Genomic DNA, 24,270 nt, shown 5'->3' with positions numbered 1-24,270 from the left:
GAAATACTACAGGCTCAGAATCCATCCTCAGGTGTAGGCCTATGCTGGCCAGTATAAGCTGGCCTGGCCGGTTCAATCAGATAGCTCCAAAAAGCCCAATATGCTCTCAACATTTCCCAGCTTGCTGCATTCATTGTAACAGCTGTGCTATGGATTATCGAATGAATCCTTTGTCTCTGTACACCCCAGTCCCACAGTGGATAGCTGCACTTGTTTTCCAGGGCTCTGTGCACAAAATGCAGCAGTCAAAGAACATTCAAGTAGCAACAGAACCATACTGTAATGGGTTAAACCCGAAACAGTTCTGAACAGCAAGGGGGGAAGATTGTTCTTCATTTGGTTTCGTGGTTCCCAAAAGCTCTGGAGTTGTTAGAAAAACAAAGTACTGGAACTAGTTCTCAGCTAGGGCAAGTCATGGTAGTTCTAGTCCTTTCAGTACAGCTGTGACAACTTCATATAATACAGCAGCTACCCCTGCTACCCAAACTGAGACTCCATAAATGTAGGAACGTAAGGTTAACAGTGAAACCAAACTGGGATTCATCAGTTATTCCATCACCCCCTTCTTCAAACGCTCAACACGGTCCATAGAAACATGAACCACAACTTTCATGATCATTGCAGCTGGAAGTAGAGGACATAACCAGAGCACTACAATCTACAAGACAGAGATTGCAAATATCAATTTCCCCACACCCTCCCCAAGAGCTTTTCCATAGAGTTTAAGTTCCTTGTGAGCCAGGTCAGTTCCCAGTGGTCCATCTGGCAGCTACATCGCTTGCTTTGGAAGAGCACCAAGGAACCAGCTGATACAGCCTGTGGGGACCTGCATAGGGGTTTTTAATGTTATTTTAAAGTAAGGAAAATAACAACAATGTTATTTGGGCTTATAGAGTGCAAATGCAGAGCTTCAGGCTCAACAGAGTGAGACATTTGTCTCGCATCAGACCGGATGTCGCTTCCTGCAACTGCAGTTCCATGGCTGTGTTACATGGCCACAAAGATGTTAATGCATTTGGCTGCACTCTCATATCTGGTATGTGAACATCTGTGGTGACCTAAACGAGCCAGCAAATTCTGGTACCAAAAACCCCAAAGATGACTTCTTAAAAACCAATGAGTAGGTATCTAGAGTTGTGTCCCAGCAGAGGTCTCTACGCCAGTCTGAAAAGCAACCAGCAGAAAGGAAATGTGTTCTGACTCAGGGACCTATAGGCCAGGCAGTGTCACCTCTATGCCCATAAGATCATGGAGCAGATCCTCCTGGAAGAACTGCTGGGGCAGAAGAATAACAAAGTGGTGATTTGGCACAATCAGCACAGCTTCACCAGGGGCAAATCCTGCCTAACAAACCTGGTGGCCTTCTATGAAAAGGTCACAACATCAATAGATAAGGCTGAGCAGCTGACATCATTGACCTGGAGCTGAGCACAGCCTTTGACACTGTCCCACACCACATCCCGGTCTCCAGGCTGGTGCAGGATGGGCTCCATGGAAGGACCATTCAGTGGATACAGAACTGGATTGAGGGCTGCACCCAAAGGGCGGCTGTCAATGGGTCCATGTCCAGTGGAGGACAAGGACAAGTAGAATCCCTCAGGGATCAGTCCTGGGACCAGTCTTGTTTAACATCTTTGTTGATGCAATGGACAGTGGCACTGAGTGCACCCTCAGCAAGTTTGCTGATGACACCAAGCTGTGTGGTACAGCAGACACAGGCTGGAAAGAAGGATCCATCCAGAGGGACCTGCACAAGCTTCAGAGCTGAGCCCATGACAACCTCATGAAGTTCAATAAGACCAAGGGCAAGGTCCTGCAGCTGGCTCAGGGCATTCCTAGGCACCAACACAGGCTGGGCAGGGACTGGATGGGAGAGCAGTCATGAAGAAAAAGCCTTGGGGGTGCTGGGGAAGAAGAAGCTCAACAGGAGCCAGCAGTGAGCACTTGCAGCCCAGAGAGCCAAGCAGAGCCTGGGCTGCAGCAAGCGAAGTGTGGCCAGCAGGGCCAGGGAGGGGATTCTGCCCCTCTGCTCCACTCTGCTGAGACCACAGCTGGAGCTCTGGGGCCAGTTCTGGAGCCTGTGTTCCAGGAGGGGTCTGGAGGTGCTGGAAGGTGTGCAGAGAAGGGCCACAAGGATGAGCAGAAGGCTGGAGCTGCTCTGCTACGGAGACAGACTGAGAGAGTTGGGATTGTGCAGTCTGGAGAAGAGAAGGCTCCAGGGAGACCTAATTGTGGCCTTCCAGTATCTGAAGGGGGCTCCAAGAAAGCTGGGGAGGGACTTTTGATGGTGTCAGGGAGTGATAGGACTCGGGGCGGGGGGGGGATGGAAAATATTATGAGATTGGATGTTAGGAAGAAGTTGTTCCCCATGAGGGTGGTGAGAGCCTGGCACAGGCTGCCCAGGGAGGTGGTGGAAGCCTCATCCCTGGAGGTGTTTAAGGCCAGGCTGGAGGTGGTTGTGAGCATCCTGCTGTAGTGTGAGGTGTCCCTGCCCATGGCAGGGTGGTTGGGACTGGATAATGCTCGAGGTCCCTTCCAGCCCTGACAATTCTGTGATTCTATGACTCAGAGGAAAACCAGGATTCAAAAGAAATAGCAGCAACATTACCACTATCTTATGCTTCTGTCTTGCCTTGTAACTTTTGATGGTTCATAGTAAGTGCTGCTAATCACTGCAAGTAATAGCTATTGAGTAATAACAGGTTCTAAGGTAACAAAAAGATCTTTTGCTTTCCTCCAAAAATCATTGTCAGAGTACTGACTGTCTTCCCACTTGTAAGTCTCATTTTATTTTCCACAAAACCTGCCCCTAAGGACCAACAGCCTATAAGCCAAGGACTGAGGAACTCCTGCTGAACAAGAGCCATACTGCTCAGGTAGTCCCCACTGAGAGCAGGGCAGTGCTGTGCTGCCTGCGAGCCTGTGCTGTGCTCTTGGCACAGCTGCTGAGGTGCACACAGGCACAGTTTTATTCTTAGGACTTTTCTAACTGAGCTTACCCAGTTTTGACTTTCTAATGGTAAAGATGTTCTTTCTGATCCAAACTGCACAAGTGCAACAAATTCATTAAAGTTATGCAGCCACTCTGGAATTCCCATAACCATCAGCACAGTGTGCTGTAGCAGCTTTGGTTTGGTTTGGCTAACAAAAGCTGCTCAGTCTCGATTTGAAGTAGTTGGGGAAATGTTTGCTAACAGCAGGACATTGTGCTACTTGATCCAGCTTTGCCTATGTGGCAGCTACAGAGGCTTCAGCCTAAAGACTGGGTAGTTATTGCTTATTTATTTCCAGTTGGGCAAGTCTGAAATAAGCACTTGGATGTGTCCTTAGTCCAGTAGTGGGACAGAATGAAAATGCAAACCTAATTCTCCCTCAAACGCAAGCACCAAGCAGACGTGGAGTACTTCAGACAGGAATGGTTGTGGTTTACTCTCTTGAGGAAAAACAAATAATGGACACAAAGCAGAGGAATATTATGCTGAAAACTGAAGGGAATAAAGCACAAGCCCTCCACAGACAAGTGGAAAAGTAACACACTTCCCTTTGGAACATAAAGTTTATTTTACTGATGGGTTATTAACTACTGACAAGACTATTTACTTCCCAAAGCAACTCATGAAATTAACTGGCAGCATTTTTTAATGAAAAGGAGATTTCACACAGGTCAGAGAAAGTTAGACCAGCAAGGATTGCAAATGCCCTTTGGTAAGTATACCAGCACCAACTCCTCCAGGCCCAAGATCCATGCATCCCTATGAGTAAGAAATCAAGCAGGGGAGGTAAGAGACCTGCATGGATGAGCAAGGAGCCCAGGGAGGCAGTGGAGTCACCATCCCTGGAGGTGTTCAAGAGATGTGGAGACATGGCACATGGAGACTGGCAGTACTACTGTGGAGGCATTCATTGCAGGTGAGGGGTTCCTCCTACCAAGTCAACAGCTATGTTGGTTTGGCAAAGTGTTGAAGCAGATGGAACTGGAACAGCTTGTGAAAATCTAAAGAGCAAGAAAAGCTAGGCCTTTAGCCCTCTGAGAATAAAAAAGCATCATATTCACAGAAGTGATGCAGTGTATTAAGTTAGTTTGTAGTTAACCAAAGTGGGATGGCAGAAATACAGATCCATCCTGTGGAGAGACACCTCACTCTGCGATGAGTCTGCGGACTGACAAGGAGGATTATTGAGCCTGTGACAACTTGGATGTTAGGAATTCCAAATATGAGAAAATTCCTAGAAAAGCCTTAGATTTTGCATCATTTCCCCCTCATTTTCTTCACCACTACATACTTTGCTATGTAGACCACCAGATCTAGTTGCAGCCTAGTAATTAGACCAGCTACCAGTACAGTGGTTTTGGTAGCTGGCATCAGCCCTGGTGCCCCTTGAAGACAGACCTTCAAGTGAAACATAACAGCTCTGAGACAGAAGTGTTCTATGGAACAGAAATAATGCAGTGACAAACAGCAACAGCTCTAAATGGAAGTGTTTCAAGGAACCATGTGCACTGCAGTGCCTACTCAGGGCTATGTGCATTGAAACGCTTAGGAGACCACTAGGACTTCTTTCAAGAAGTTCCTGGTCTACAGCTGAGCAGGAGGAGCCTAGAAAGGAAGTATTTCAGCATGGCTTTTCTCAGCAGGGCAGGACCCAAATGCAAGCACCACTGAGGTTTTAAGTTCTATTCAGATCATGGAAACAGCAACTTGCTGCAGGCTTCCAGGGTGCGCAGGACACGGTCACAGAAGCGACGAGAACAGGCATCGTAGCACTGTACCCACTGCAGCTGTTTCCCCTTCCAGTACCTCAAAAAAGGCCAAAAAATGTAATCTGCTGCCAAGTACAGTATCTTAGCAAACATGTCATTTCTTGTCCAAGAGGACAACAGCATGTAGATGGTGTTACACAGAAATGCAACCCGTTCAGAAAAGTGCCAAAAGGGAACAAATGTACCAGAGTAGGTTTGTCCTGCTGGCGTTACCGACCGCTTCAGCTGCTCCTTCTCCTGACCCCAGCTGAACCCCTCTGATCTGCTGTGGCAAATCACTACATTTTGCATGGAAAGGCATTTTATCAGCTATGAAATCAGGCTCAGCTCCACATTAAAAATATGCTCAACAGCTGGTAACAGCTGTAGATGCTCTGGCAGATGCACAGGGGCTTGTTTGATTTAGGCTCAAGTGCAGTTTGATGATGTTCAGATGCTCAGTTGAGGAGAAGAGGATATGGAGCCATCAGTTATCTTTACCGCGCTCTGTTCAGACCAGAATTAGAGAAATTGTGTTCTGTCTCAGGAAAGGATGGCCCAAGCCATCCTAACACCACCTCAGTGTGACACTGCTAATACTCACAGTCACCATTTAATTAACCCACGTTCTTACATGGACACACACATTTATTTACACTCATTATAAGAAGCAGCTGAGGGAGCTGGGGTTGTTTAGCACGGAGGAAATGAGTCTGATGGGACACCCCACTGCTCTCTACAGCTCCCTGAAAGGAGGCTGGAGCCAGGGGGGGGCTTGGTCTCTTCTCCCTAGTAACAAGCAAGAGGACAAGAGGAAATGGCCTGAAATTGTGCCAGGGGAGGGTTAGGTTGGAGAGGAGGAAAAATTTAATGCTGGTGTTGAACTGACAGTTGGACTTGAACCTAGAGATCTTTTCCAGCCTTAATGATTCTATGATTACATTGGTTCGCTGTGTAGGGTAGCTGCTTGTATGAGCCACAGTGCTTTATCAACAGCCAATGAAAGTCAATAATTTGGGATTTCTCCATGAAACTCAGTAGGTCATGAGTGCAAAGTTTATGTCAACAGCCTAATGACAGCCCTTCTGTGTGCAGAGAGCCAAGGAAAGAGATAAATATTTACTTTCTGTAAACTCTTGTTGAGCATGTTACTCAGGGCAAGAAAACCCTGTTCCTCTTGGCTAATAGAATCATAGAATCAATATGGTTGGAAAACACCTGAAAGATCATCAAGTCCAACCTAATAATAAAATCCAGATGCCAATGAGAGATTTGTAAAGTTCTCTTCAGAGCAGATACCATCCCAGGTGCAGAACAGAGTACATTTAACCTTTTTCTTTTCCCCCATACTTTTTTTTAAAGGCATGTACAGATTTGAATGCCAAGAACTGTAAACCACTAATACCTGGCTAGATAGCCTGGAAGAACAAATATGACTTAAGCAGGAGGCTAGAAAAAGCCACAGGGAGGACTCCACCTCTTACACTGCAGCAGGGTTCTGTACCCACAGTAGGGGTACAAGATTGTTCAGAACTGCATTCTGAGCACCTTCTATTCACTAACTTGATTTGGGGTTGAATTAAAAGCCAAGCACCTGCGCCACAAGGCAATGCCAGACAGAGTAAGACAGAGTACACCTTTATGTACAAACAGATACATACTGAAAACTGTCAGCTGAGCAAAGGCAAAGTGATGGAGTAATTTATTACACCACCAACATATCTTTAACCCTCCCACACAACCCCAAGTAGAATAGTTTGTTATGTTAGTGCAGGTTTCATGAACACAGAAGAAAAGCTGCAGCAGTACACCACTGCTCAAGAGAAGAGGAAGGCGGCTCATTGTTCCTTACCTTTTTGTAGATAGGTGAAAATCTTCTGCCAGAGTTAGTAAGAATTCTGAATTCTAACTCACAGGAGCTGCTGAGATTTCAGAACTCCTGTTTAGTTTAACTCTAAAGTGAGATCCTATTCCTTAAGAGTTTTGGTGAAACAGTGACCACATCTCACCAACCTGCAGAATCCTTCTTCTTTTTCCCTTTCTCATTCTTTCACAACACACAGCTTCAGCTACAAATCACACAGCAGGCAGCAAACTTAAATCTAACAAGCTAAACAAATGCTTGATCAAGAAGGGGTTTCAGCTGGTGCTGTGAATTAGTAACTCATGACTTCAGTTTTAACTCATGATATAAAGCTTTAAGTAGTCTGGGTTTGTGCCTGTCCTATTTCACAGGGAAAGCAGCAGTCAGGCATTCTAGGACTTGGAAACAAAAGCAGCACTTCTATTGAAACAAAATTCCCAGCATCACACAAGTTCACTGAAACTCAGAAGTTCTCCAACAACTGCCAAGACTGCCACCTGAACTTCCCCCCTACATTTCCCCACCATCCTTTCAGTCTTCTCCTCTGAATAAACTGTCCCTAATTAAACTACTCCCTCAAGAACAAGACTTGACCAAAACACTCTTCCTAATAGGAAACCGATCAACATTTTCAAACCAATCTTCTTAATACCTCTCACAAAAACATGGCAGAGCTCAAGCCCTTTGCTGGAGGGCTGCTGAGGCTTTTGCTCTGCACCCTCCACCCACACCTGCAATTTGGTTCTCCCGGGGGAACACCAGAAGACAAGGCTAGAGCTGCCTAATGGCACACTAGTAAGAATGTCACCAGACCTCCTTGGGCAGCCTGTCTGATTGGTGAAGGAAGAAGATAATGTTTTCTCCTTTAAGCACTTTGAGCATAATTGCTTTGTCTGCAGGTTTGTAGCAAAGAAGTTAATCCTTCCCTGTCCCTCAGTGAGTAACTTAACTAGTCAGCAATTTTCTTGATATTATTTTAAGCAACTCAAGGAAATCTCAAAGTATTTTCCCCCTGTACAGTGGTACAGCAGAAGGCACCTGCACTGTTCATCTAAAACCACATTTCCTTGTTCCCGGCTTCTTATATACAAAGGAATTTAGAGACAGAAATGTGTGCTGTGGGGAGATGGAGTAGAGGTCAGCCATCAGAAAAGCATCACAGCAGTATTCCCTGGGCTGGAGAACGCCGGAAAGTGCTCATCTTAAAGGAGGCAGTGACACAATGGATGCTGGATAAAGCAGCAGTTCAGCAGCGAAAGGCCTGAACACCAGGGGGGCAGCTCATGTCATAGCATCCCCAAACGTTTTCATCTTAAACACACAAGCTATTTCTATGCACTGTGTGGGGAAGGGAAAAAACACCGTATTCTTACAATAAATAGGCCAAATGATGTGACACAAAGACCTCTTCACACTTCAGTGGGGAGAATTTGGATGGTTCACGTTTTTGCAGAATCAGAAAGACAGGAGGATTATTCCTAATTCTAGCACTCCAGGCCTGATCTCAGGAGATGTAAACATCTAAAAGGAGCATCAGGAAAATATTTCTTATGTGATAGTCCCACATGGTGGAACAGAAAGCATGAAAGCCCCATGGCATCTGACAGTCACAGATTCAGTAAACATTTAAATGCAGACACTGTTGTATTAACAGACAAATGAGTAGGGAAGAACAAGAGGCTAGAACAGTCATGCGAGGAACACAGTCCCAGAACAGTCTCCAGTGATCTCCAGAGACTTGCAGAACCCCGTCTGAGCTTCACTCACAGTAAGGCTAGGAGCCCTTGCAGTGGCAATACCACTCTGCAGAGCAAATGAGCTGTCTTCTGTCAGTTTCTGTCACCTTGACTACTTCTGACTTTCACAGGATGGGATATTTACAGAACCAAAGCTTCAGGTCATAGAAACTGGCACAGATCCACAGAAAAAAAAAAAAAAAAAGAAAAGAAAAAAGGTCTGTTCAATAAATATTTGTTCCTTTTGTCACTGTGCTTCTAGCTTTAATCAGCTTGTGCCGGAACTTGGTTCTCTCCTGTCCAGATCTTGCTCACTGCACTATCCCAGATCTGTCTGGGATAGAGTTAATTTTCATCCCAGTACCTGGCACAGTGGGAGAGGATTTATAATGAATAAGGTTGCTAACACACTAATATTTTAGTTGTTGCTAAGCAGTGCTTACACTAAGTCAAGGACTTTCCAGCTTCTCATACTGCCCAGGCAGTGACACACTGAGGTGCAGAAGCAGCTGGAAGAAGACACCACCAGAACAGCTGACCCAGGCTGGCCCAAGGGATGTTTGATGCAACATGACATCGTGCTGAGCCAGAAAGCTGGGGGGGAGTTGGCCAGGCAGTGGTGACTGCTGCTCAGGGACTGGCTGGTGAGCAATTGCATTGTGCATCTCTTGCTTTCTGTATTCTTTTATCACTATTATTATTTTTCCTTCCTTTTCTATCTTACTATTGTTATCTCAACATAAGATTTTTTTTTTCCCTCCCCCAGTTCTCTCTCCTCCATCCCACAGAGGAGGGGTGGAGTGAGCGACTGGCTGCGTGGTGTTTAGCTGCCTGCCAGCTCAAACCACAGCATCCACTGCCATTCAATAGCTCCAGAAACACTTTTTGTGCCTGATGCAACAGGTTCCCCTCCAGTGTGTCTGCCATGTATTGCATTTCTGTCACTGTCCAGACATGAATATTTTCCTCATTCTAATAGGTGCTTTAAATTTGTTTCCTTAATGATCTGAAGCACAGCATTACATGAGAGCATTTGATAGACCTCTTTCTGCGACCCTTCCTTCTTCTTTTGCTCTTAGATGGACCCTCTATTCTATGGCAGGGTCTGTTAAGAAGGAGAGAAACCAGTCTGAGTAACAGTAAAGTCTTCATGTGCAATACCTGCTTACCATCAGTAATTTCTACTGCTCCTATCAGTTACCTAGGGGTCACCAGATAACAAATTCAGACCATTTTTTACAAGAGAGTAAAAAAAGTCTTTTGACTTAAGCATCATTGCTCACAATGAATTACATGCAAACTTTTAAATCAATGTTTTTTCATTAAGTTAGATTTGAGGCTATGTCTTCTAAGGATGCTGAGGGTTCCTTGGCTGTGTTACAAGAAGATAGGATCTGCAGTTACAGAAAGACTTTTTACTGCAAGCCCATCAAGGCTAGGCTGGTAACAGTAAACATTTAACTCCAGAGATGTGAGAATCAGTTTGCTCAGAAGCAAGAGAAAATCTCTATGCAGTGGAACAAGCATCACATCTGTGTCTTTGCACTCAGACCACACCTGGCACATTCCTGGTATCTCCAGTGACAAACACAGACATCCCAGTTGCTTTCTGCCACCTTTCTCCAACTTGATACCCCCAAAGGCATTCTGTGCTCTCCATTTCTTTGGAGTAACTTCTATTCATTATTGCACTCTGAAAATATACTGGGGAGCAGGCAAGGCAGGCTGCCTTACAGCTGGGGAACCAATGTGTTATTTGTCCCTTTCTCCAGAATGAATGGCAATTTAAGCTGTTGCAGCAGCCTATATGAAATCAGGAGCGGTAGGCAGCTGAGAAAATGAAGATCAGAGATGCAGAGTCTCTTTCCATATTAGGAAAGTATCTTAAACTTAACCCTCACTCTCAATTTATAAGAATGATTTGGAGAAATCTTACCTTCTATGATCTGAGCTGCTGAACCAGCACGGATTGACAAACCAAGGAGCAGTAGCAGCAAGTCCCAGGTCCAGCAGGCATGCCTGGAACAGGTGTGTCAAAAGAACAACAACAAAAACAAACAAGGCGGGGGGAGTGGGATAGAATAAGACCAAAGGCACTGATACAGAAGCACATGGGGGGAAAAGAAAAAGCAAAATTCAGAAGTGAGAGTTCTTACCATGAGAGCATTTTTTGAAAGTCAGTTGAAAGAGCTCAAGTGAGGAGAAAGTTCAATGCACATGAGTTGTATGAAAATAAGAAGTTAATATAAACTGGAGCCTGCTGTTTCTCTTCCAGCCTTCAGACACGAGTGGAACAAAGGCAGCTCTCAGGCTCTCTGTGTGACTCACTGCAATTCAGTGCTCCAGCTATGAAATCCGACTCCCTGTAGGCTTTCCTGTCAGACCTCTGCAAAAACTTCCTGCTTTATGTATTGATGGACAGCCCTCGCTGCTGCACATCATCTCCACACTGGCATTATCCACTCTTGTCCTTAGCTACTGGTCCCCCCGGCAGATAGCAGCCTGGCTTCTCCAGCTTCCCCCTGCCCCTGGCCCACTCAGAGCCTCCCCTTACTTATCCCATAAAACATGACCCCTGGCATTATATAGCCAATGGTATCACAGAATCAGAGTGTTAGGGTCTGGAAGGGACCTCGAAAGCTCATCCAGTCCAACCCCCCCTGCCACAGCAGGGTCATCTAGAGCAGCTCACACAGGAACACATCCAGGTGGGGTTGGAATGTCTCCAGAGAGGGAAACTCCACAACCCCCCTGGGCAGCCTGCTCCAGGGCTCTGTCACCCTCACACAGAAAAGAAATCCTTCCTCCTGTTTCCATGGCACTTCCTCTGGCTCAGCTTCCAGCACTGCCCCTTGGGCTGGCATTGGGCAGCCCCCAGCAGAGCCTGGCTCCAGCCTCTGGGCACTGCCCCTGCACAGCTTTAGCCCCAGCAAGGAGCTCACCTCTCAGGCTCCTCCTCTCCAAGCTGCAGAGCCCTCAGCTCCCTCAGGCTCTGCTCCTGAGGAAGATCTTCCACTGCCTGCAGCATCTCTGTGCCTCTCCAGCACTTCCCTGAGCTCCTTCTTGAGCTGAGGGGCCCAGAACTGGACACAAGATTCCAGATGCAGCCTCACCAGGCGGAGGAGAGGAGAGGGGTGTTATTTCTTAGATGGAACAGGACATCTTCCTGCCCATTTTAACCAAGTTTCAACAGGAGCAAGTTTTAAGCTACGAGCAGGACAGAGCAATCACAGTTAAATTGCAACCTATACCCGAGAGCCATCATGACTGTTATCACCTCCAGAGACGCTTTGCACCACACTTCTCTCTGAAAATTCTCTAACAGACCCTTTTACAACGATTTGCACTCTGGATGTAGGCTGGGAATGTGCATCTACCTCAGCAGCTGCACATAGGTGTGTCTGTTCCCGAGGTCCTGTCACTAAGCATTTCTAACAGTTTCCATTCAAAGTTCCACCCTTCCTCCGAAATTCATGAGAAGCATTTTTCTCCCACATGTAGTCCTTCAAAGCCAATTCTTGCTCAAGAAAGATTATTTTTTTTCCTTTTGAGGAAAATGCTTGAGATTAATCAGACACTTTTTAAATAATGACATTTTAAACAAAGACTTCAATCTGCACTCTTTCACTGGGACAAGAGGGAGCCAGGAAAGCATTTCATGTGCTGAAAAAAAAATCAGTGGGTCTGGGTAGGTTTAGGCTGGAAGGTGCTGGAAATCACTTGAGGAGGTTCAAAACTGAAACTGGATTTACCTAGAAAGGGGTACAGAGGATAGAGAGGAGTACAGTTGCTGCAGCAACGGAAGGACAATCTGAAGCAGTAAACAGCATTAAAGAGAATTTTGTGGATAAAATGCTTGAGCTTGGGGCATTGCCTTCTGTGACTCTTTGGGGGGAGGTTTTTTGTGTGTGTTGTGCTGGTTTGTTTTGGGGTGGTTTTTCTGGTTGGTTATTTTGTTATTAAATAAGAAAATACAGAGGTTAGGGGTTTAAAAGCTAGAATCTTGCTTCTGCCCCGGACTGCACTTTTAGGTCAGAAACCACAAGAAGCCATCTCTCATAGGTTAGCTCTCCTCAGGTATCCTTTTAGCTGAGCCACAGCACTATTCACTATCCACCTTCTGCTCAATGACAAGGAAGCAAGAAATCAAACTATCCCTTCATCAAGTTTCTTGTTACAAACACACAGTTTAATCTTCTTCAGAGGACCAAGGACCCCCTTTCTCTCTTCCATAGTACTATATCAGGGTTTTAAATGTTTCATGATTCACCCTATCTCCATGAGAAGCTAATGGGGCTTTTCTCTCGTCTCAGTTTCTGAGTTCTAGTGGTCACACTCCATCTTTGGTGGAGATGGAGGAATCCTAACTGCGCACGAGGCAAATCACTTCAAGCTTTCTCTAGTGACATAGCAGTGTTTGTGTTTTTCCTGACAAGGAACACAACTGGTGTACTTCCTTGACTGCAGCTGAGATGGCAATTTGCACCTAAGAGGTAATTTTGGGTACAATTAGGTTTTCTCCTCTCAATAGATTTATAAATGATTGAAGTTACTTTAATCTACCATTTTATTGTCTACTCATTTATTCTCCAGTCATTTGTTCGTTGAAGATCTGTTTGCAACTCGTTACTGTCTCCCCCTGTCCTTAATAAAAACCCCTCCTCATCAGTAAAGTTAACTGCACAGCAGCCACAGGCAGTGCAGATACTTGGGGAATTACAGCAGTGACCTTCCTCTGCTACAAGGGCTGCCTGTATATTCCTCACCTTTCTCCGTCTTCTACCCCATTGCTCATGCACAGACTTTGCTTTTTGTGCCTCGACTTCCTGAAACGATCCTGAGTATGTCAGTTAAGCGATGGATGGCTCTAGGCTATTTCATTTCATCCAGAAACTGGCAAAGACATTTTGAGTATCACCATCCACCTGCAGCTAAACTGATGCAGAGTGGGTTGCCAATACACTTTTTCACAAGCATAACAAATGCCTCAGTGCTTTGGTTTTCTTTTTCCTGCTTTAAACAAGGCACCTTCAAAAAAAACATAGAAGCCTATAAATGTTATTTTTACTATATACCTCTGAAGGAGTAAGTATGCCTTTATGTATCAGAAGCACGCTCTATAGGAGGGTACAGAGCAAGGTCACAGAAACAAAGAATTCTTGCTCTTCAGTGCTCCATTTCACACAACTGGAATGTTTCTGCCTCCTTACTGCTCCGTCACAGCATTATAAAAAGCACTGGAGCTGGTTGGCAAAGAGGGCAAAGAGGAATCAGGGACCTAAAGATTGCAATGGAAAGCCTCTGAAGAAAGGAATCTCCCATCAATACTTACATTAGAAGATGATTTTTGAAAAGGAAGAGAACAAGTCTGCTAGGCACAGAGATGAGTGTGAGGGAAGTCAGAGTGGTGGTGATCAATTGTACAGAGAAAAGAGTGCAGTTAAAACTGAGTGAAAAGCCTGAAGCAGAAACTGGGGAGAGGACAAAGCTAAGAAGAGCCACGAAAGCCAGTTAGGAAGCAGAAGGGAGGTTTGCATGTGTTACCTGGCACTAGGTGACAAAGAAGCCAGGAATAGATGTTTAAACATAGGTATTTCCCCCTACACGTTCTGGTTTGGTCTTTCACTAGGCAGCATGACCAGAAGAGGCAACGTGAACGTGCATAGCGAAACTGCCCCCGGTGCTGCGCTGGATGAATTTGCCATTTGCAGAAGGGTGCACAGCTTTAAAGCACGCTTAAAAAAAGTCTTAAGCATCTTGAGAACATGTATGGCACTGAAAGGCTCCATTCAGACGAAATGTCATGCATTCCTTTTATATGAATAAACCCAGAGAGAATTCTCTGCAGCACTTTCGCTCCCTGCCTCCATGTTCAGCCGGACTGAAGAAACATTTTCTCCTGCACACACAGAAACCCATGGCCTACCCCAGGGCACAGGAAGTAAAAAGCTTCACCAGAATCCCCCTCCCCGTTCTGTGCAAGCTCACTTGAGTCAAATACTTTCCTTTGAAAAAACATTTATAGAGCTTGACTCAAGGAGTGACCTCCTGACTGCTCTTCCCATTGCCTTGAGAGTGCTCTCCTACACTGGGATGAACCTCTTGTCCCACTGCTCTGTATGAAGCAGGGGCTTTCAGAAAAGTGGAATCCCACTCTGTAAGCCAAACACAAGGCGACACAGATGCCAAATCTTTAATCACTTTAGATTATCATTTCACATTTCCACTTTGTAAATCATCAACGTGCACAGGACTGAGGATCCACCTTCACAGGAAAAAGGAGTACAAACACTTTGCTTAGATAAGGGCTAAGACCCTGGCTTTATTTTAAAACCTACTTTCCCAAAGTACACTGTTAGATCAAGAAAATGATCAGGATGAGACCTGGTTTCTACACCATGTGCATGACAGCACAGAACACAGTGACATGTTTTCCCAGATCTAGTTATACTCAAACCCTGGTTTATGGGCAAAGAGGCAGCACACCTCTTAAACTGCAACAAATAAACCCAAGAATGGCGAGACAGATGGGACCCACCTCAATAAGCAGGACAATGCTATCTTTGCTACCAGGATGGCTATCCCAGGAAGAAGGAATTTAAATTAGGAATGACATTGGAGGGGCAGTTATCAGCAGCCCAGTGAGGGAGGGATGGATGGGGTTGATGAGCTAAGGGTATGAGGTGATGTGTCAGAAAGGAAACACAACAGCAAAACAAGGCTTAAGCAGTCAGCTCCAGCATTTGCACATGAACAAGACAACGTTGTGAAAAATAAGACCTGGCTGGCAGGTTTGGATTCTGAGTGCCTCCCTGAAGTGTGTGGGCACTGGTGAACATAGCATGAGGAGTAAAGGTCGTGAGTTAAGAGATCTGAGTGCAATGGCAGGGCTACAATCTTGTTGCAGTCATGGAGACACGATAGGATGGCTTACCTGTCTTTCCTGTTGTCAGCAGGTTGATGGAGGTGATATTCCCCTTTGCTCAGCACTGGGGAGGTCATACCTGGAGCACCAAGTCCGGTTCTGGGCTTCCCAGTACAAGAGACACAGGGAGGAACACTGCATTCATAGTAACTGCTTCTTCCTCCCCTCTAAGGCAGATTTGCTTTGGATTTAGGACTTTAAAAACATTACCTAAAAGTCAGGGATTAAAAAAAAGAAACTAAGATATGAAGCAAAACTAAGATCTATTCAGAAGAAAAAGGCATTCCTGACCTCCTGAAGTTTAACAGGCACAGTTCTGACCAGCTGCCAGTGTTCAAACACCAGCCAGGCAGGGCTACTGTGTGTGATGACCTCTGCACTACCGCTACATTTGCCAGCAGGCTGATCGAATTGTGGCTGTGCTGGGGAAAAGATACTCTCTTGAATACCAAATTTCACTTCCAAAGTGACAAAAATCCACATTACAGAGAGGTAGCTTCATTTGCTAGCATAAAGCATCGGTCACAAAGTCTCTGTAGTGGTTTGAGCCTTAACTGGAGTTTAAGAGCTCAGACAGTAGCAAAACACTGAGAATTCCTCCCCCACAGTACCAGGGAGGCTTTACAAGGGTAAGAAATAAGGATGAATAGGAAAATATACAAAACCAAACATGGATGTCCTGTATCTCCCTCGGTGTGTGTGGGTTTCAGTCCTTTAGAGAAGCCTGGATGCGGCAGGGAGAGGCCAGGCCTGGCCATGTGGCAGAGTCAGGAGGCCAGCAGCAGCTGTGGGCCCTTTCAAACAGGCAAGGCAGGAGCAAAGAGAAAATGCCTCCAGTGTCTTCCTTTTTATAGGCTTGCTGGGCAGGAAGGGGGAGTGGAATAGACCACCTTCCACCTGGGGGACCCCTTCTCCCAGGAGGGGGAAACTAAGCTCTTCTGTTCACCTGGATCAGGTTTCTTTTGTCCCCTGGGGAAGCAGGGCCCTCGCAGCCCTCCCCCAGGATGGGTGTAACCCAGCACAGTCCCTGAAATGGATTTCTCTTCCTTCTTCAAATCTCCTTCTTTACCCAACGGCTTGGGTGCCGTGCCATGATTCTGCGATTATATCGCTGGGAGAAAAGTAAGGCACAAATCTCTCTCAGTATTGGAAAGTATTTGTAATTATTAGAACCAATTGTACTCAAAGCAGGAAAGAAAAGCATTTTTGAATCATCTTTCCAACAGCCTGTTGGCAAATTATTTTAGAAAAGGCAAGTCCCTACCATCTGTTCTTGAGACTAGAGGCAGATAAATAAGAACTTCTAAAGCAGAAACCAGGCTGCACAAAGATGTCCATTTTTATGTCTTACATTTTCTTCTTTTTTTATTCAGTTTACAGACTGGAAATGGTTTCCTCAGCAATAATTTTCTTTGGGATTGCAATCTGCCAAACAGCTATGAAACAAGGCCACCACAGGAGCATCTCAGTCTGGCATCCCATTTTAGCAGAAGGATACATCCTCCACTGGTACCCAAGCACGTCCTGTTTGGGCTTCATCCCTATGTGCTTGGAAAAAGCTTTCAAAGTGTCAGACTACTTTCCTGCAGCGTTGTGAGCAGTCCTCCCGCTCTTCCCCAAATGCAGAAAATTCTGCTTTCCATGCTGCCTGACCTCCCTTTTCCAGCCGGGATTTTCCTTCTTCTGATCACTTTCTGGGGAGACTTCTGGAATGTCTGTTCAGAACAAGGCAGCAGAGGTTAAAACTGCAACTCGCCCCCAGGTAGCAAGCCTGCTGCTTGAGGGATCAGGGGAAAGCAAAGCTAAACCTTTGAGTAGCACGAGAAGGAAACACACAACACCGGCAGGACAGAAAAGTGCCACAGGATAGCTACCGCCCACAGCTGGGAGACAGAAATAAACACACTGCCCACGGGCTTGACTCTTTCCCCAACATTTAAAATACAGTTTGTGATACATCTTAAAATAAATGTGGGCAAAGTAAGCTCTGAGCAGCAATGAGATTCACATGTGTCAAGTCTGACTTCTTTTTTTCATTGCTTTTATTTTAGGAAGACTTGTTTGGTACACAAACACACCCAACACTGCTTTGCAGAAACCTATTGGAAACAGAAAACCTCTTCCTCTCTCTGCTCCACAGCTTAACCAAATCCATTCCTCCTGACACGCCAGCAAGGATTGCTCACCACTGCTGGAGGAATTCACAGAGACCAGGACAAGGCTCTTGACCAGAAGTGGTTCTTATGAAACAAACTGGCATTTCCAGGAAATAAAACCAAGATGTAGACATGTCATTTCTGTGCCCCAGAACTCCACTACCACCAGTTAGAATGGCTACAGGATGGTATCACATCTACCAACTTAACATGAGGCCTTGGTCCTACGGTCCTTCCAGTTAAGCACACAAAACCACAGAATCATAGGCTGCTCTGTGAGGGAAGGAACCTTTAAATGTCATCTAGTCCAAACCCCTGCACTGGCCATGTGTTTTGTTCCTTTTTCCAACACAGACCCCAGAGTCCACCCTAGTGAGCACATCAGTGCTCCTTGGTCCATCCTTAGTTGCAGCTTCAAAGTTCTCATTCCACATTGCTGGCCAGCAGGAATCTCTGAGTCTCTTATCCTGTACACCCTAATAGCATCAGGCATGGTTGTCTCCAGCATTTGCCCAAGTCCAGCTCATCTGCACCAGATTTACCCTGTAACTCCTCTGCACAGCTAGCATTGCTGCCTCCTGTGCTAGTGTTGGTACACCAGTAATGCACTGGCAACCTTGGGGCTGGGATGGGGCAGCAGAAAGAGAGCAGGAGGCAGAGAAGTCTGACTATGTCCCTGTGCATGCATCACTCTTTTAAGGGCTCTGTCACGACAGGCTGAAAGTTGTCATCATCAAGCATAACATTAAAATGTTATCTTCACCTCTGAACTCTTGAAGTGGCAATGTTTCATCATCCAAATGTTGATCACAGAATGACAGAATGGTAGGGGTGGGAAGGGACCTCTGGAGATCATATAGTCTTAATGCCTTGCTAAAGTAGGGGCACCCACAGGTTGCCAAGGAGTGTGATGTCCAGGTGGGTTTGGAAAGTCTCCAGAGAAAGAGACTCCACAGCCTCTCTGGGCAGCCCACTCCACGCCTCTAGCACCCTCAAAGAGAAGAAATGTTCCCTTAAGTTCAAGTGAGACCTCCTGTGTTCTAGTTTGAGCCCCCTGTTCCTTGTCCAGTCACTGGGCACCACTGTAAAGAGCTCAACCCCACCCTCATGACCTTCACCCTTTAGATATTGATCTACATTGAGGAGATCCTAGCTCAGTCTTCTGTCTTCCAGGCTGAAGAGCTCCAGGTCTCTCAGCCTGTCCTCATCAGAGAGATGCTCCTGTCCCCATAGGCTGAAAAGAAGAAATTGCCAGCGACCGAAAGAGCTCTGTGCATGCAGGTGTATGAAGCTCCTCTACAGATCAAGGCTACATGCTGGTCACAGAGCTTCACTGCTACTCAGGAATTTTCTTGCCCTTCCTTTAGAAGTGCTGCAAACAGCAGGGAAGAGGACACTGCATAGTTGGTTCCTGGCCATGGCAGCTGCTGCTGCAGAGCACAGGGATCATTGCAGTCAAAGTTGGTGTTTACAGATGTGACTGCTCAGAAGATACCTGAAATGTGGAATTCTGTTTTGCTGCTGTTAGCCCTGATGCTAGCACATGCAAAGGTGGGGGTTATAAGCACTTGTTTGCACATCTGTATGCAGTTGTCCTAATGCAGGATCTGGTGTGTCTCTGGCTCCAAGAAAGTGTAAACAAAGGAGAAATGGAAAAAAACAGGCAAGATTAACGGCGGCTTCTAGCAGCACAGACTCATCTGAGCTTTCCTGCAGCACTCTAATCCAATGCAGATGTGCCTGTGCCTGGTTCTTGGCAGCTGTGCTAGATGAACTTCCTCTCCTTGGGAACATTTTCTCAGGGACTTCTTATCCCTTTGTTAGCTTGCCCTTAACTTGCTCATTCCTTTCATGTGACAGCAAAAACCCCAAATGGTGAAAAACCAAGCTAAACCTATGAAAGGATTACAAGACAATAGTAACAGTTTGCTGTTACTATAGGTCACTATAGGTGATTAAGTACAAGCTTTTGCTTCATGATTTGTAACAGTGATATTTGCCTTATTTAATTAAGTCAAACCCCCAAGCATTTATTAGCTATAAATGTATATACTGGGCTTTCCCAGATTCTGCTGCCTGGGCAGTTTGCTTTATGTTCCGTCTTTTGGGGGCAAATCAAATGGAGTGGGGGGATTCTGATTATGCAGCAGAGGAGCAGGCGAGCAAGGGCTGCGGCAGCCTCCCATGAAGGATACTTGGTGCCCTGAATGCTGAAAATTCTCAGAGGGGAGTACAACATACTTAAAAATTTCAGTATTAGTGTGAGGCCTCCCAGACAGAAAAATCTCATTTTTATCTACATATGGAAGAATTGTAGTAATTTATACCCAAAAAAGATTTTCAAATGCCCTCCCTCTATCTCCTCTACTATAGAACGGCTTCCAGAATAAACCAAAAATATCAAGTAGAATCACATAGGACGTTGAAATATAAACACAACTTGGGTACAGATGAATTAAACCCAGTGGATTTTCCTTTGTGAGTGTGGTGGGGTTCAATTGGAACAGAAAATAATCTGAGCAGGGCCAAGCGGAGCAGCTCCCCGCGCAGGGGAACTGCTCAGTGCTGCCACCGCGTGTGCAATTGTCAGTACTGCACCTGTACAGCGGCGTGTGCTGCCTTTCGCCGCTCAGTGCTGCCACCGCGTGTGTAATTGTCAGTACTGCACCTGTACAGCGGCGTGTGCCGCCTTGTCGCCGCTCAGTGCTGCCACCGCGTGTGCAATTGTCAGTACTGCACCTGTACAGAGGCGTGTGCCGCCTTGTCGGTGCTCAGTGCTGCCACCGCGTGTGTAATTGTCAGTACTGCACCTGTACAGCGGCGTGTGCTGCCTTGTCGCCGCTCAGTGCTGCCACCGCGTGTGCAATTGTCAGTACTGCACCTGTACAGAGGCGTGTGCTGCCTTGTCGCCGCTCAGTGCTGCCACCGCGTGTGTAATTGTCAGTACTGCACCTGTACAGAGGCGTGTGCCGCCTTGTCGCCGCTCAGTGCTGCCACCGCGTGTGTAATTGTCAGTACTGCACCTGTACAGCGGCGTGTGCCGCCTTGTCGCCGCTCAGTGCTGGCACCGCGTGTGCAATTGTCAGTACTGCACCTGTACAGAGGCGTGTGCTGCCTTGTCGCTGTTCAGTGCTGCCACCGCGTGTGTAATTGTCAGTACTGCACCTGTACAGCGGCGTGTGCTGCCTTGTCGCCGCTCAGTGCTGCCACCGCGTGTGTAATTGTCAGTACTGCACCTGTACAGAGGCGTGTGCTGCCTTGTCGCCGCTCAGTGCTGCCACCGCGTGTGCAATTGTCAGTACTGCACCTGTACAGAGGCGTGTGCTGCCTTGTCGCTGTTCAGTGCTGCCACCGCGTGTGTAATTGTCAGTACTGCACCTGTACAGCGGCGTGTGCTGCCTTGTCGCCGCTCAGTGCTGCCACCGCGTGTGTAATTGTCAGTACTGCACCTGTACAGAGGCGTGTGCCGCCTTGTCGGTGCTCAGTGCTGCCACCGCGTGTGTAATTGTCAGTACTGCACCTGTACAGAGGCGTGTGCCGCCTTGTCGGTGCTCAGTGCTGCCACCGCGTGTGTAATTGTCAGTACTGCACCTGTACAGAGGCGTGTGCTGCCTTGTCGCCGCTCAGTGCTGCCACCGCGTGTGTAATTGTCAGTACTGCACCTGTACAGAGGCGTGTGCCGCCTTGTCGCCGCTCAGTGCTGCCACCGCGTGTGTAATTGTCAGTACTGCACCTGTACAGCGGCGTGTGCCGCCTTGTCGCCGCTCAGTGCTGGCACCGCGTGTGCAATTGTCAGTACTGCACCTGTACAGAGGCGTGTGCCGCCTTGTCGCCGCTCAGTGCTGCCACCGCGTGTGTAATTGTCAGTACTGCACCTGTACAGCGGCGTGTGCTGCCTTGTCGCCGCTCAGTGCTGCCACCGCGTGTGTAATTGTCAGTACTGCACCTGTACAGCGGCGTGTGCTGCCTTGTCGCTGCTCAGTGCTGCCACCGCGTGTGTAATTGTCAGTACTGCACCTGTACAGAGGCGTGTGCCGCCTTGTCGGTGCTCAGTGCTGCCACCGCGTGTGTAATTGTCAGTACTGCACCTGTACAGAGGCGTGTGCTGCCTTGTCGCCGCTCAGTGCTGCCACCGCGTGTGTAATTGTCAGTACTGCACCTGTACAGAGGCGTGTGCTGCCTTGTCGCCGCTCAGTGCTGCCACCGCGTGTGTAATTGTCAGTACTGCACCTGTACAGAGGCGTGTGCCGCCTTGTCGCCGCTCAGTGCTGCCACCGCGTGTGCAATTGTCAGTACTGCACCTGCACAGAGGCGTGTGCCGCCTTGTCGCCGCTCAGTGCTGCCACCGCGTGTGTAATTGTCAGTACTGCACCTGTACAGAGGCGTGTGCTGCCTTGTCGGTGCTCAGTGCTGCCACCGCGTGTGTAATTGTCAGTACTGCACCTGTACAGAGGCGTGTGCTGCCTTGTCGCCGCTCAGTGCTGCCACCGCGTGTGTAATTGTCAGTACTGCACCTGTACAGCGGCGTGTGCCGCCTTGTCGGTGCTCAGTGCTGCCACCGCGTGTGTAATTGTCAGTACTGCACCTGTACAGAGGCGTGTGCTGCCTTGTCGCCGCTCAGTGCTGCCACCGCGTGTGTAATTGTCAGTACTGCACCTGTACAGAGGCGTGTGCTGCCTTGTCGCCGCTCAGTGCTGCCACCGCGTGTGTAATTGTCAGTACTGCACCTGTACAGAGGCGTGTGCTGCCTTGTCGCTGCTCAGTGCTGCCACCGCGTGTGTAATTGTCAGTACTGCACCTGTACAGCGGCGTGTGCTGCCTTGTCGCCGCTCAGTGCTGCCACCGCGTGTGTAATTGTCAGTACTGCACCTGCACAGAGGCGTGTGCCGCCTTGTCGGTGCTCAGTGCTGCCACCGCGTGTGTAATTGTCAGTACTGCACCTGTACAGAGCCGTGTGCTGCCTTGTCGGTGCTCAGTGCTGCCACCGCGTGTGTAATTGTCAGTACTGCACCTGCACAGAGGCGTGTGCCGCCTTGTCGGTGCTCAGTGCTGCCACCGCGTGTGTAATTGTCAGTACTGCACCTGTACAGAGGCGTGTGCCGCCTTGTCGGTGCTCAGTGCTGCCACCGCGTGTGTAATTGTCAGTACTGCACCTGCACAGAGGCGTGTGCCGCCTTTCGCCGCTCAGTGCTGCCACCGCGTGTGTAATTGTCAGTACTGCACCTGTACAGAGGCGTGTGCTGCCTTGTCGCCGCTCAGTGCTGCCACCGCGTGTGTAATTGTCAGTACTGCACCTGTACAGAGGCGTGTGCCGCCTTGTCGGTGCTCAGTGCTGCCACCGCGTGTGTAATTGTCAGTACTGCACCTGCACAGAGGCGTGTGCCGCCTTGTCGCTGCTCAGTGCTGCCACCGCGTGTGCAATTGTCAGTACTGCACCTGTACAGAGGCGTGTGCCGCCTTGTCGCCGCTCAGTGCTGCCACCGCGTGTGCAATTGTCAGTACTGCACCTGTACAGAGGCGTGTGCTGCCTTGTCGCCGCTCAGTGCTGCCACCGCGTGTGTAATTGTCAGTACTGCACCTGCACAGAGGCGTGTGCTGCCTTGTCGCCGCTCAGTGCTGCCACCGCGTGTGTAATTGTCAGTACTGCACCTGTACAGAGGCGTGTGCTGCCTTGTCGCCGCTCAGTGCTGCCACCGCGTGTGCAATTGTCAGTACTGCACCTGTACAGAGGCGTGTGCTGCCTTGTCGCTGCTCAGTGCTGCCACCGCGTGTGCAATTGTCAGTACTGCACCTGTACAGCGGCGTGTGCTGCCTTGTCGCCGCTCAGTGCTGCCACCGCGTGTGCAATTGTCAGTACTGCACCTGTACAGCGGCGTGTGCTGCCTTGTCGCCGCTCAGTGCTGCCACCGCGTGTGTAATTGTCAGTACTGCACCTGTACAGAGGCGTGTGCCGCCTTGTCGCCGCTCAGTGCTGCCACCGCGTGTGTAATTGTCAGTACTGCACCTGTACAGCGGCGTGTGCCGCCTTGTCGGTGCTCAGTGCTGCCACCGCGTGTGTAATTGTCAGTACTGCACCTGTACAGCGGCGTGTGCTGCCTTGTCGCCGCTCAGTGCTGCCACCGCGTGTGCAATTGTCAGTACTGCACCTGCACAGAGGCGTGTGCTGCCTTGTCGCCGCTCAGTGCTGCCACCGCGTGTGCAATTGTCAGTACTGCACCTGCACAGAGGCGTGTGCTGCCTTGTCGCCGCTCAGTGCTGCCACCGCGTGTGCAATTGTCAGTACTGCACCTGTACAGAGGCGTGTGCTGCCTTGTCGCCGCTCAGTGCTGCCACCGCGTGTGTAATTGTCAGTACTGCACCTGCACAGAGGCGTGTGCTGCCTTGTCGCCGCTCAGTGCTGCCACCGCGTGTGCAATTGTCAGTACTGCACCTGCACAGAGGCGTGTGCCGCCTTTCGCCGCTCAGTGCTGCCACCGCGTGTGTAATTCAGTACTGCACCTGTACAGCGGCGTGTGCTGCCTTGTCGGTGCTCAGTGCTGCCACCGCGTGTGCAATTGTCAGTACTGCACCCAACCAGGATGAATAAGTTGATGAATGATTCTATAGGCAGCCAGAGGCGGTCTCAAGATCACCAGACCTTGTTCTCATGGGTGACTTTAACCTGCCTGATATCTGCTTGGAACTCAACACAGCAGAGAGAAGGCAGTCTAGGAGGTTCTGAGAGTGTATGGGTTGGTCTCTTCTCTCAGGCAACCAGCACCAGGCAGTCTCAAGCTGTGTCAGGAGAGGTTTAGGCTGGAGGTGAGGAAATTCTTCCCCGAGACTGGCCCTTGGGATGTGCTGCCCAG

The 24,270-nt window shown here is 48.1% G+C and overlaps 1 protein-coding gene across 1 annotated transcript in view; it reads right to left on the bottom strand.

The window, feature by feature from the left end:
- COL15A1 (collagen type XV alpha 1 chain) overlaps positions 1-11,603 on the bottom strand; it is a 71,743-nt gene extending 60,140 nt beyond the window's left edge. The window contains exons 1-2 of the mRNA XM_054164032.1: positions 11,593-11,603; positions 10,278-10,360 (exon numbers count right to left, since the gene is read on the bottom strand). Coding sequence (XP_054020007.1) covers positions 10,278-10,360; positions 11,593-11,603 — 94 coding nt within the window. The remainder of the gene's footprint in view (positions 1-10,277; positions 10,361-11,592) is intronic.
- Between the last annotated feature and the right edge of the window lie 12,667 nt (positions 11,604-24,270).

Source organism: Dryobates pubescens, chromosome 9, assembly GCF_014839835.1.
Source record: "Dryobates pubescens isolate bDryPub1 chromosome 9, bDryPub1.pri, whole genome shotgun sequence".
Taxonomy (NCBI): domain Eukaryota; kingdom Metazoa; phylum Chordata; class Aves; order Piciformes; family Picidae; genus Dryobates; species Dryobates pubescens.
This window is presented reverse-complemented; position numbering and strand designations above follow the sequence as displayed.